Source organism: Aythya fuligula, chromosome 2 (assembly GCF_009819795.1).
Source record: "Aythya fuligula isolate bAytFul2 chromosome 2, bAytFul2.pri, whole genome shotgun sequence".
Classification (NCBI taxonomy): domain Eukaryota; kingdom Metazoa; phylum Chordata; class Aves; order Anseriformes; family Anatidae; genus Aythya; species Aythya fuligula.
Genome location: NC_045560.1, coordinates 22,264,910 through 22,279,000, shown reverse-complemented (window position 1 = coordinate 22,279,000; position 14,091 = coordinate 22,264,910). Strand labels below are relative to the sequence as shown.

The window sequence follows — 14,091 nt, the reverse complement described above, 5'->3', positions numbered from 1 at the left end:
ACAGGGACAACAACTCTCATTAAAGCGTATGTTACACATAACCCCTAAGCCTGCTTCACAAGTAATATGCTTGCTCTATTACTGCTCACTGCACAGGACTCAATCCCGTAGTTTAAGCTGCACATTACGTGTATTAGGCTGAGGACATCCCTGCTTCTGCCCTGATACATCTTAAGATAATGGCCACTGCAGCAGAACTGATATGATTTTCCTCTCCTGATGGAAGATTTGTCAGGGTGTTCTGCCACACTGCCTATCACAGCCATCAGATTGTCTGCTGTCTTATGAACCCCTGGTCCAAACCTTTAGAGAGGCAAGACAGTTATAATGCATTTGACAGACCCTCAATTAACAATTTTTTTTGTTGAATAACTTTTGGCTAGTAGACTGGTATTCCATCTTCTGTGTTCTGGTAGAGATGTTACAAAAATGAAAGTCTAAGGATAAAACATTTTTAAGTTGTGTAGGGAGAGAGAATCTTTTTTATAATAAATAATTATAAAACCAAAAAGATAAGCTGTCAGGTATGCAAGTCGCTCTTCAGGGTCTCCTGTGCCCTAAAACTTTTCATTTGATGGGGGTGGTGGGGCAGAGATGCCACCTTCTCCTTACAATCTTTCCGCTGTAAGATACAACCAAATCCTCCATCTGCATCCTGCCTTGATTCACTTTTGCAATCAGAAACATGTCTCCCTCTGGCAAGGCGTTGTTATTCACATTACTGTATTGGCCTTAGTTCTGCAATCAGGTCCAGCTGGACAAGCCCCTGTGTTATTCAGGGCTTACCAGTAAAGTCAGAGCTCCTGGAACACCAGTTTAGGACCAGGGACCCTAACACACGCCCCTGCCTAGAAGACCTTGCAGACTGAGATATATCAGAGAGCAGAACCAGACTGCAGCAATGAGGAATACATGCCCTATGAGGGTGAACTGAGGTACGTTCTAAAGCATTGAGCAAAGTGGATTGAAACAAGAATTATACATAATCATAAATGTTGACCTCATGCAGTTTATAATTGGATTTGTAGTAAAAAAAAAATTTCTGACAGTTTGATGACATTTCCCTTTTCTTTCCTTCCAGTCTACAAACCTTAAAAAAGAAAATTTTATAGCTTTGCTGACCAAGTTTTTGCCTGAAAAGTGTTGACCATTTCTGTGTTTCAGAAAGCCTGAGGAAATTTATAAGAAGGAAAGCAACGTTTGGTTAGTACAGACACCACACATCACTCTGTGATGATGTTTTCAGTTTGTTTGATTAAGATTCAGCAAGTGGTGATAAAGGAGTATTCTATTGCAGTTTGTGAACTATTTTTAGTAGAGTAAACAAACAGAAAAGTCTTCAGCTACTTTTAGGATTTTTACATTTACAATTCAGAAAAGTGACAAGTACTTTCTTTGTGTAATTAACATTGAAATAGAAAATGCACGTACAAAAGAGTGGTACATGAAGGCAATGAATATGAAATTTGAGAGCTGTGATAACACTGACACAGTATATGCTAACTCTCTAACAGTAAGGTGATGTTTTATTCATTACCTGTTCTGTGTCAAAATCCTTCTCTAGGTTAACAACAAGGCATGCAATTTAAGTGAAAGCACTTCCTTTTGATGCTTCCCTTATGACTATTTCTTAAGTAACAATTGAATAAAAAAGAAATAAATACCAGGATACAAGTTATTGCTTTGTAATTGTAAAAATAATCAGGTATCAACAAACTATTTATTCATATCAAAATTGTTTCAGTAGTGTTTCCAATGCAAACTAAAGTGCATAAATTATAAAGTGTCTGCATGTAAGCAACACTAAACGATAATACTACTTGTACCATGAGGACCATTGGTCCTCAACCAATACAGAGGAAATTCTAAGCAAAACTGGAACACTTTAACAGCAGTCATGACTTGGAGCTTTTTTATTGAGACTTTTTTGCAGCTGGTCTACCCTGTGACATAGGTGTTTGAAACAATGTAAATGTGACAAAGTAAGTCAGTGCTTCCTCTTATTACTTGATCTTCAGCACAGATTCTTGGCTTCAATTACATTCTACATTTAACATCCCTCATAAACCTTCATAATACAAAATATTTTAAGCATACAGCTATTACAGTTACTATCTCACAAAAAAAAAGTCTATTATTTGTTTTAAAAAATTAATCTTTTGCTTCCATAACCAATATGGCATTCCACTATTTTGACCTGGCAGCAGGATCATCTTCAAGTGATGAGTTCAACCTGATTCTACAGACTGATTTTTTACAAGCTATATACATCATCTGTTTTAAACTCTATGAGTAATCACAGACTTGCTTATGCGATCTATACACAGACAGCTATTAAAGATACACATTTGAGAAAAGATAAACATTATCTCCAAATTAGTACCAAGTGCGTAAGACTTACCACAACTTTTTCTTTATGAGCTTTGACTGTTGCCCCAAACCACTGATTTGTCTTAAACTCAATTGGTTCCCTGGTGCCATTGACCTTAATTTTCCTGTTGTCTGACAAAAAAAAGAAGAAGATTGTTGACAGCTTATTTTAAAAAAGTATTACCCAGTGAATTACAGATACAAGTAAACATACCAATGGATATATTAATTACATCATATCCACTGTCATCATCCTATCAGTTGAGAATTCAAAATAATTACACTTAAATTTCAGGAAAAAAAAAAAAAGAAAAAAAAGGAAGATGAAACTCTGTGTTATACACACACACACAAAAACAAACAAACAGACAAAAATCCAAACACTTGACCTGGTGTTTATGATGAACAAATAGGAATCTACAAAAATAAGCAAAAATCCCTAAAAAACGTTTCTCATAAGTGGCAGAAACCTTCCATACTGGGAAAAAAAAAAAAAAAGACCATGTTCTATAGTTTTTGTCAAATGTGAAATTTCTCAGCATGAATATTCAGAGCCCAGCACTACTGATAGCAAAGGACTTCGTTTTTAACAGAATTACATGTGTACACATTGTCACAAGAGACAGCTTCTTAATGTTGCTTTATATACACTGTTGCAGATGTCAGCATAAGAAAAGCCATCTGGGCAAAGACTCAGGCCAATTATAATGCATTTCAGGTTTTAATAAAAAACAGACATCCCTTCCTTTCACCCTTAGTTCTCTGAAGTAAACTGATTTCCCATATGTTCGTGAGCTATGCTCTTCCCTTACCAGTCACTCCTAATGAACTTCTCAATTTATACATAAGCAGGGCATTACTCCTTTCCCCTTGTATCTGCATTCCCTTATGCTTGTTTCTGGTTCCTATCAAGAGGGATTGCATGAGAATCAATTCTTTTTATTCACTCTAAGTGAAAATAAAAACCTATACTGTCTACCTGGGAATGTAGGGAAAAAAAAAAAAAAAGAAAAAAAAAAAAAAGGAATTTTGTATTATACAGTATGTACTTATATACATTTTTTTAAAAACTGAGGAAAAACACAGCTGGTATAATTGTCACCTGTAAAAAGCCAGTGCTTCCCGGGATTTCCCCAATAGCCATAGAGGAGATATCTGAATCCTTTTCTACGATGTTGGATTACCAATTGCCTCAGCCTGTGGTAACCTCATAAATGTTACAGATACAAACAGAAAGACAAATGCTTGAAATATGGAGAAAAAGGGGACCCTACCTTTGTATTTTTCTAATAAGCATAGAAGAAAGTTGAAAAAGAACAAACCTGTGAAAGTTTGAAAAGTCTCTGAGAAAGTTTCCCTCAGACAAGTATTCGTTGTTGTGCTCTGCTGAAGCTAATACAGAAATCTATGCTCACAGCACTCATAGGAGAGTGATAAATTTTGGGAATATTAAGATCTTAAGATTTGGAAATAATAATTTAAAATTCTAGAAACTTTCACTTTTAAATACATTTATTTAAATTAGGCATAAACTTCAAGAGTGTGGGAGACAGTGACTTTGACACTGCATTATAGGCGCTGCCAGCTTCTACCTACTTGTTGGCAACACCACTTTTGATTATGTTTCCAGTGAAGACAGAGCATTTAAAACGTAAAGAAACCTTTATTTAACTTATTTATTTATTTTAATGCTTCAGCAGATCTGAAGATGATCAATGTCCACAGATGAGGTCTCGATAGAAACAAAGCTTTTGAAACTTGAAAATCCGCCATGGTTGGCTTACAGAAGACAATGCTAACCTGGCTCTGAGGAAGCTCCCAACCAGTTTTCTAACTTAAAAAGAGCTTACATTTTTAATTGAAACAGCTCACTTGTCTACTGGCAAAGTATACTAAAATTTGAGATGATGTTAGGTTTTAAAACTAGGACAACTGTTTGCAGGATTTATGAAAACCATAGCTGAATTTAGCAGTATCTGCAAGAACTGTAGTCCCCCTTAGTGGCATATGGTGTAGTATGAATCCTTATCATGTGGCATGGGATTTTCATTATAAATTAATTAGTAAAACATCACACACACACAAATTAGTAAATAGTTTTTTATTTTTCCATGGCTAAGTGTTTTTTGACAGAAATTCTCAAATCATGTTTATTCAGGACCCTTGCTGGAGCTGTCATAATCTGCCAACTTTCTGAAGTTGTGCTTTGCAATACAGTTTAGCCTTCAGTATGTAACAACCAGCCAGTATTTCAGATTGCTGTAAAACAGCAACTGCTTCCCCTGTAACTTCATCAAAATGAAGCTATAAACACAATTAACTTGTGTGAATACATATGGACCGTCATTACCGTGCACTGACTGCACTCAATTAGACAGCAAGGCTCCAAACGAAGATCCTGTAAATGCCCCCTCCAGAGCTAGTCAGCCACTTACAACGGAGGGCATGACCTACTGCACAGTTCTTATCCTGAAGAAAGTACCTGAGAAGGTCAGAAGAACAATGGCCTAAAAGTACCTTTTTTTTAATTTTTTTAAATTGACTATATACAGCCAAGAAGGACCAGCTTAGACTAGGCTAACATAAAAGCTACTTGTTTAGTCAGATAAATCCCACTCCGGTTCTCAAAAAACAATGAAGTTATTTCTGTCTTTGGTAAATCCCTCAAAACTGTGCTAAGTGTTTCAAAGGATGTCTGTATCCTGACAACACCCTTAATAAGACAGCAAAATATCTCATGTTATTTATGTGGATCTGAGGCCCACAGGCTACGTCTCATCTGCTTTGCCCTCAGGCTGAGCTACACTTCTGTGAGCAGCAAAAACTTGGCTCGAATTCAGGTTGCATATAAATGTCATCTTCTCTTCTGGAGGAACATGCCTGGCCCCTTTTAGGAAGGAGTCCAGGCTATCTTGTATCACGATACGTGACGCTGGCGTGAGGAGAGCCAGGCTGGAAGGCAGCAGCTGGGCCGGGCACACAACGCCTGGGCCTGCCCGCTGAGAGGCCCGGCAAGCGCCTCAGTCCCGGCTGGATTGCTTCAGGGCCAGCCCAGGAGCTCTTCCAGATGGTCAACAGTCTGGATCACTCGCAAATTTGGCTTGAACCTCAGCCCTGGAGTCACTCGTAATTGTACTGGCTGGGACTGTATCGCAGGCTAGGGCCCAGACAAGTGAGAGCATGCAAAGGGCAGAGATGTCTGTATCTAAATATAGGTGCATGTTAGCAGCCCCAAATCATCTCCCTTTCTGCTGCAGGAGCCCAAACTCCTGTGCATTGGTACTACCCCACAAGCCAGCTTCAGAAGCAGTGCTGGAGATGGTGAAAAATGCTTCTCAAGATCCGTGTTCCTTCAGCCACTGCTATAGACCTGAGCTACCAAGGGGCTACTAAAGGGAAAGAGGCTCCTGAAATCACCTGGACAAGTAGAAAAAAATGAGTCCAGGCAGGAAAACGCAACAGCATTGCAAAAGAACAACAGCACAGAGATTTCTTTTTAGGAAATTAAAGCCTGAACCTGGAAAAAGTGTAAATGCCAACCCATCATTTGCACATATTAAACTAAATTTGGCACTACAGAGCTTGGTCTCCTCTCAGGCACTGAATGAGTACATTATAAACTCTTCAACAGGCATGAATCAAACATCACCCTTATACATATTTATTTTTTTGTTGTTAATTAGGAACAGCATAAAAATACTTGCAGATACTGATAGTGGCTCATTCAGTTCTTGAAAACGAGAAGTAAAATATTATCTACTAGAATTTGAAAATACTCGAATAAAAGCAAAAATATTTTAAACACACTAATGTAGGAAAACAACACTTCTAATCAAAGCAGCAAATCCAGCTATATTATGTACCTACAACTCTTTCTGGTCAGTTCTCACTTACCAGGAACTTTGTAACGTACTGTCTTCACTGGCTCTGTGTGTGCATTTGTCTGTATGTGCTGTAATGGATAAACATACACGGCCGTTCATCAGGCACCTGTAGCAGGCTCAGTTACACTATGCCCACTAATCTGTGCCTATTCAGGCTACATCCAGGATGGCAAATCCCTTTTCAATACCTGTTTTGATATATGTGTGTATTTATGCATATCCATATGTATCAACACATGTATAGAGAAAATATAAATTTAATATAGTTATTATATATGTATATTCATATCTAATTATATATACACAGAGTAGAGCTGAATAATCATCTCAACCTATGCATATTTCTATAATGTGGATACAAATATATAAACAAACCAAACATTTATATTTATATAAATATTTATAGGTCAAGAAAAGCGTATATCCCCCTCACATGGGGCAACACCTAGAATGCTACAGTACAGTTTTGAAACACTAGTACAAGTCTTGCAGTTGCAAGAAGAGAAAGCAAAGGAGGATCTCTATGATCTGTTTGCACTTCAGCCAGTGCTCAATAGGTAGAGAGAAGGGAGAGCCAAACTCCCACCTGAGGTACACTGCAAAAGGAAAAGAGGCAACAGACATTTGTTGCAGCAAGGGAACTTCTGATTAAATATAAATAAAATACCCTTCACAGTGAGAGTGATTAGGTATTGCAACAGTTTCTCCAGAGAGGCTGTGACATCTCCACCCTTGGGTAGATTCAAAACTTGGCTACAGGTGCAAAGCTCCAAGCAAACTGCTTTAACTTTGAGCTCAGCCCTGCTGCACTGGTAAGGTCATGGCTTACAGGAGGTAAGAGAGAGAGTGAAGGGTCTGTACTGGTCCCATACTCTGGAAATTAGGTAAGAGGTGGTCTTGTCAGCCTTACCACCATGGCAGAGTGATTTTTATTGGTAACCCCACCATAAAAGATTCAAATGATACCACCCATCACTAACCGAAGGTAAGCCAATACCTTCCACAGGGCCACTGATACTAGGTCTTCAGCAGAGAGTCAGAACACAAATGCAAGGCTAATGATGATTCAGGGAACCAAGCCAAGCAGTTGCCTTCAACATTAATGCTGTAGAAAAAAGACTCCACAGTATTTGAGACAGTAAGGACATGCAAAATCCATGCATGATGAGAAGAGTTGCCTCTATTTTTATATTTATCTGACTCTACAAACATCTATTTAATTTCTATGTTGTTTTTTATTTTATTGTGCCTTAGATTCTATTCATATGAGTTATTTTAATTTAATAGATCATATCTAGAGAGCTTTATTTGGACTTAAATTCCATGAATTAAGAAAAAAAAAAGGAATCATCGAACCCAACAGGATTTTTTGCCTAAGTACTATCTGATCAAAAACAAATTAAGACCTCAGGGCTTGAACTAACACAGCTAAGGATATTTTTTTCCCTTCTTTAGATAATGCTGAGATTTATAAAAGAAACCCACAAGGATCTATTATAAATCAGAGTGCCACAAGTGAACCATAAGGCTCCAGATAAGGTCTTACTGGCACAGTGACTGAAATGTGTCAGCATTTCAAAGTACAACAAAGTTCTCCCTCGGCATTTTCTCTTGAGATGCAAATTCTGCTTTATAACAAGATTCTAAGTTTTCCCCAGAATCTCAGCATCTTTGCAGCTAATGATTTTTTCATGTAACTGAATCTCTCGAGTCCCACAATACATCCTTTCCTTATACAGCATACCTGGGTTCTGTTACAATCAGCTCAACTGCCGGCCAAATTAGCTCATGTTTTTTATCAACTCCATGCTTGGCCAGGTCTGACCTACATTCCCCCTCACCTGTTCCTCTTCAGAGCCCATTCAAATTCTCTCCAGCTAGTTTAAAAAACATAACCCATTTTTACTAAAACTGGTGAAGTGGACTGATAGCAAAGGCAACTCCAGTGAGTCCTGAAAACCTAGGGCAAGTATCTAAAATTCTGCCCTTCAGAGCTAATTTAACATTAATTAGTATCAGAACTTGTTACAGCTTGTTTAGCGCTACAATTAAAAATAACTATTATAATGAGTTTCTGAAATATGAAGTATTAGCTTATTAACAGATCTCAAACACAACAGTGTACTTCAGGGAGCATTTAAGTTTGGTTCTGGCTGCAAGATGCCTTGAGAGCTTCAGAAGTTCCCCAGTTAATAAAGAGGGGAGAAAGATTTCTTCACATTGCTCTCCTGCTACCTCTTCTGGCAGCCGAAAGGAAGAGCATCCAGTTTGAACGCAAGGACTTGGTAATTTTACCTCCGTGCTAAAGCAGAAAAACTCACTGTAAACCTCATTCCATAATGGAGAAACTGAAAAGAAGTTGGCTTTGTGTAGGAAAGAGGAAATTCAGATCACAACTCTCTAAGATAATGCCAACGCTTGTTCCCCTGTTCTCCTGTTACATTTCAAAGAGTATCACATCCTGACAGTGCAATGCAATAGGACAGCCTTGCAGAGCAAGAAAACAAGGGAGAAGAGTCTCTGTCCTTCAGTCCGTATCTCCTGGAGTAAGGGGATACTAAAAGCCCTTCCATTATACTTTATCTCACTTCCCTGCTGCAACAAGGGCGCTTAAAGCACCAGTTGTGCTCTGAAGGACAGTGCTTTCAGCTTCCTCTCAGGCTTGGCTCCAGTACCTAGATTTAGGGAGCTTTGAAGAACTGCAAACAAGGGACTGCAGAGTCAGCACTGCATCAACAGCAGGAAACACGGAGAGTTACTGCTAAATCCCCTTCCTGGCTGCAGGCCATATCACTGGTCCACCCATATGGGGATGTCCTGTTACGTGACTTACATATGGATGGGCGGACTCAATTCCCAACGTATGTCAAAATGTCATCCTCTGTCCCTCCTCTGTTCCCTGTCAGGAATGATTTATTTCATCGGGAGGACTAATTATACACCTAAGTCTGCAGGTAAGTAACCTCAGTGCATTGGAAACGTCTGGGTTGACTGCTCTGGAACAAAGATGGGTGACCTGAGAGATCAGTGACAATCTGGGAGAACTCTCAGTAGAACAATGTCAGTGAGGTGGCATCACAGAATGGGTTGGGTTGGAAGGGACCTTAAAGACCATCCAGTCCCAACCCCCTGCCATGGGCAGGGACACCTCCCACCAGACCAGGTTGCCCAAAGCCCCATCCAGCCTGGCCTTGAACACCTCCAGGGATGGGGCATCCACAGCTTCTCTTCCATGACTTGCAGGAATGAGCTCCAGATACTCCTACACCTCTGCTAACTCTAAGTAAGCCATCTTCTCATCAGAGCAGCTTAGCCCACACACACTTCCACATTAACACAAGTTCAGCAGCAGCACATAGGACTCGGACCAGCCTGTGCATCCTAACTACAGGCTGAGCCATAGAGAGTTCAGGAGCAGCCTTGAGTATCAACGCTAGTAGTAAGGAACCTAGTTTGTGTTTGACAGCCAGGACATGGCACTCAGAAGTAATGACACATTGTTAAAAGTGTTTGCGTATCTTTCACAGGGAATTGACCGAATATTGTATGTTCCCCTTAGGTATACCTTAGTAATCAACACAATGTCTATTTCCTCATGCAGTCTTAGTTCCTGAGGAAAAACAAAAAGGAGCAAGAGAACTTCAGAAGCCACAGGGATTTGTCTTCTATAATTTAAAGCTTACAGGAGACAAAGGACAGAGTTTAGTTCTAGTGTGGTGGAGGGGAGGTGAGCTGCACTTTGCCAGTGCCACCCTTGCAGTGTCGTATCTCTGGTCCTCTGTGCAACACCTGCAGTTGTCTTACACCAGTGTCAGGGTGGCAGGTCCAGCTAGGCTTCACATCTCCATTCTCCCTTCAGGACTCTATGGCATGGAGGATACAGAACAGCTTTCTTTAAACTAAACCTTTAGTTGTTTTTAAAATAGGAAGGTAATGTTCACAGAGGGAAAAAAAAAAAAAAAATCATCAATGAAACAGTCTATACAGGACCAAAGTTATCCTATCTCAGCACTTTCCATCCTAATATTAACCTAACCAAGGATAAGCTTTTCACTATGGTGTCTATCCTGGAACACTGTCTTGGAATCAGTGAAATAAAGGGAAACTATAAATTAGTACAAAGCAACCCCACACCTGTAACATCATGATATTAGAAAATGTCCAGAATCTTGACAGAAGTCACCATAGAAAACTACTCAATGACATAATTTTTTTTCATTTAGTAGGAACGAGATATTGATCGCATTAAGACAAACAACATCAAAGCATTTGCAAATGAAGGAAACCTTAAAATTAGGTCTGTTTTCTTTTTGGAAACAGAACAACAACCTGTACAATTACACAAGTCTCACCAACTAGGTACCCACTTACAGACTTATTTCCACCAGCAAAACTGAGGCACTACGATGTTACAGGATGATTTGCAATGACTGCCCACTACAGCACCTGCACGGGGCAGCAGAGACACCCTGCTTGTGAGATAATTCCAGTCTTGATGGAATCAAAAACACTACTGTGCTTTTTTTGGTAAAATTGTCCTAATTCACACAGTGAACCTTCTCTGTTTCTGAACTACGGTGGCTATTATTGGCAGTAAAAGTCCAAATAACATCCAAGTGCACAGTGTGTTCCCTCAACGGGAGAGCATAACTTGCATTGAACACAACATACCTGAACTTCTTGTGTGTACCCAGCCCTCAGAAATGGAAGACATATCAAAAGCCTTCATGCTCATGTGCAGTTGAAGTCAGTGTTTTTCAACCAACCACTTGAACTTGTTGATGTCTTGAATTTTTTGGTTATAGTAGAAATGCCACAGTTTCTGTGACCTGCAGAGATTTCATGTCTCTAACGTGGGCTGTAGTATTTATCAATCTGCTTTTCTTTAACAAACTTTTTAGAAGTTCTCCATTGAACCCTTCGGGCTGAACAACACTGATTTAATAAATTCTTTATCTATTTGTTGGGTCACACTGCCTTTTAACTGTTACATCATTCTCTTCTTTTCTTTCTAGTTACCCTCACTTTTAGCTTCTGATGTTAATTTAAAAATACTCTTACTGATTGAGCAGGTTTTTTTTTTGTTTGTTTGTTTGTTTGCTTGTTTTTGTTTTTTAATAATTTAAATTTAGAGCTCTTAGAGCTGTATTCCCAGTCTTCTGACAGTTCCTGGGAGTTTCTACTTTGGAAGAAATGATAATTTTCTGGTTAAGGTACTGGCAGAAGACAAAAAAATCCAGAGTCATTTTGCAGAACCGTCACCAACTTCCTGAATGATATTTGACAACCTAGACTCACTTTTTTCTGTTTCTCAGAATGGATACAAAAATGAATATTTAAATAGAAAATGGGAGTAATGGCCATTCTCAGCGATGCTGCAGGGAGAATGCATAGTGAGTACAAGGTGCCAGTCCAAGGAAGAGTCATAATCTGAAAATACCCCGAATATTAAAAAAGAACCAGTTAACTTCCACTTGGCATACAGTGGTCAAAGGCTTCGACAGGAACTGTATGTAACAGGCTATTTAAAATAGCATCATCTAGGATAGAGTTCACGTGGACTGCTCTGGGGGAAATGTGGAAAAGATGGAAACATTGCTCCAGTAAGTGAAGTATTTTGGAGAGACAAAACTGACATGAAATACACATCTCTTCTTCAGTAAAATGAATTATCTAAGGCATATTAGAGATAGCCTTTATATTGCTGGCAGTGAAGAATGGGCATTGGTACAAGCTATGCAAACCTTCCTGGGGTCCTCGTCCATGAGGGCAGCTGGCCAGCACCAAATTGTGTGAAATGACACCTGAACTGCCCTTGGTACTTGAATTGGACAGCCAGCGATAACACTTCCAAACACGTCTGTACTGCAGGCACTGCTTCTTGCTTAACTTCAATTTCTGCAAATTAAGTGTCTATCCAGAGGATACAAAATGCCTCAGACTGAAAGAACAACACTTTGGAGATGCCACACTCTCTGTCCTCTCTGGACAGTCATGTGGCACAGTCCAAAGCCTTTTTGATGTACTTACTCAACAGCCTGTGGTTGTGCCTTCCCTCAAAACACAGCACCCACAAATGGAAATCTGTGCCTACAGCATATGGAGTTGTCCTAAGCCTCTGTAGTGAACTTTTCTGAAGTTTCCCACAGGAAAGCCAGATGCCATTCTAGATTTCATCACTAGGTTTTCATTCATTTTTCAAAACGCCCCTTTCAAATGCAAAGGAATTTTCATTTGGTCTGAAAGTTTTCTCTTCAAAACTAAAAGTAATTTGTGTAGATAACATATTCTACTTCTGGTACATGAATTTATCTAACTGTAAGATAGAAATAGAAGAATATTTGCTCAACTAGGTTTATTAGTGCACTAGCTCACGAAGACACATGACAATAAAAATATTGTATGCGTACTATGCCCATACATTCCCATTTATATATAACTACATGCTCTACATCACTTCACATGCCCAAGTAGCCACAGATACATACAGTGCTGCTTTGCAGGCTCCCGGGGCAGGAGCTCCTAGGCTGTTCCTAGGATGATGGCAGTCCTGAATGGAGGAGGCTTAACACAGTCATAGTGGGAGGGTGGCTGGCGCTGGGCAGGGGGGAGAACTGCCCTTACTTGCTACACCGAAATAAGCTCTACTAAGTTAATTTGTGCTCCTAGCACAAGAGTGAAGTGTATTGTGTTTGTATTTAAGTATGCCATAAAAGCTAAGAATATAACCGAAAGAACCGTAACTTTTGTTTAATGGCTAAACTGTCAAAGTTTGCCTGACTTAAACCAATCGGTCTTCCTGTCCCTGGAAACACGAGGCTCAAATTGTTCTCAAGACCTATACAGAGACAACAGAAAGCACAAACAGCCTGAACTGCTTAAATGCGCGTTCTCCCTAATTAAATAAGTCTGTCCTGGGACTTTGGAAGTGGATGCGATCTACCCACCCCTGTGCCTAAATCCGTTTGCAGCCAGCCTGCAGCCCTGAGAGGAGGGAGAAGGGAGGGGAGCAGGAGTTTGGTGCCGTGTGAGCAGCTACACCAGCGAGGTAGCGCGATGGAGCACAACCACCCAGCCTCACCTGTGACTTCCAGGAGTGGGAGAAGCGTGTGGGGCAGGGCTCGGGGGCACTCAGCCCAAACGAGGTGTTCCCAAGGGCGGGCGCACCTTGCCCCGCAGCTCCCGGGAGGAGCGCGGGGAGGAGGCGGAGGGGGGGGGGGACCCGCGGCACTTACTGGTGTTGTCGAAGGGGATCTGGTGGCATCCCGCGGCAGGCCAGGCGCAGTGGTACACCGCTCCTCCCTGCACGATGTCCGGCTGCGACGTGTTGGCCTTGGGGGCTCCCACCAGCACGCCGACCCTGCGGAGCAGCACGCCGCCCGGTCAGCGGGGCAGGCAAGGGGGGGAGCTCCCCGCCGCCAGCCCCCGCACTCACCTGCCGGGCTCGGGGATGTAGAAATCCACCGCGTAGCCGAAGTAGCTGCCGGGGGGCCCGCTGTACACCGTCAGCTTCTCCTCGTCCAGGTTGAAAGCCACCGCCGGCGCTGACAGCACGAGGAGGAGGAGGAGGAGGAGGAGGAAGGCGAAGGGCAGCGGGCACGGCGGCTGCCGGCGGCGCAGCATCCTCGCCCCGCTGAGCCAGCCCGGCCGCAGCGCCCCGCAGCCCAGCGCAGCTGCGCGGTGCCGCGGGGGGCCGGCGAGGGAGGCTCGGCCCCGCTCACCCCCACCGCCACCTCCACCTCCGCCGCCGCGGCCGGCGGGCAGCGAGCCGCCCTCCGGCTCCCCCTGGCGGCCCCGCGGCCCGGCAGAGGCGGCCCCGGGGGAGGGAGGCTGTGGC

General features: G+C 41.6%; 1 protein-coding gene across 1 annotated transcript in view; it reads right to left on the bottom strand.

Annotated features, from left to right (window-relative positions):
• ITGA8 (integrin subunit alpha 8) overlaps positions 1–13,877 on the bottom strand; it is a 107,742-nt gene extending 93,865 nt beyond the window's left edge. Inside the window, exons 1-3 of the mRNA XM_032183471.1 lie at positions 13,690–13,877; positions 13,490–13,614; positions 2,402–2,502 (exon numbers count right to left, since the gene is read on the bottom strand). Coding sequence (XP_032039362.1) covers positions 2,402–2,502; positions 13,490–13,614; positions 13,690–13,877 — 414 coding nt within the window. The remainder of the gene's footprint in view (positions 1–2,401; positions 2,503–13,489; positions 13,615–13,689) is intronic.
• Positions 13,878–14,091: the final 214 nt, after the last annotated feature.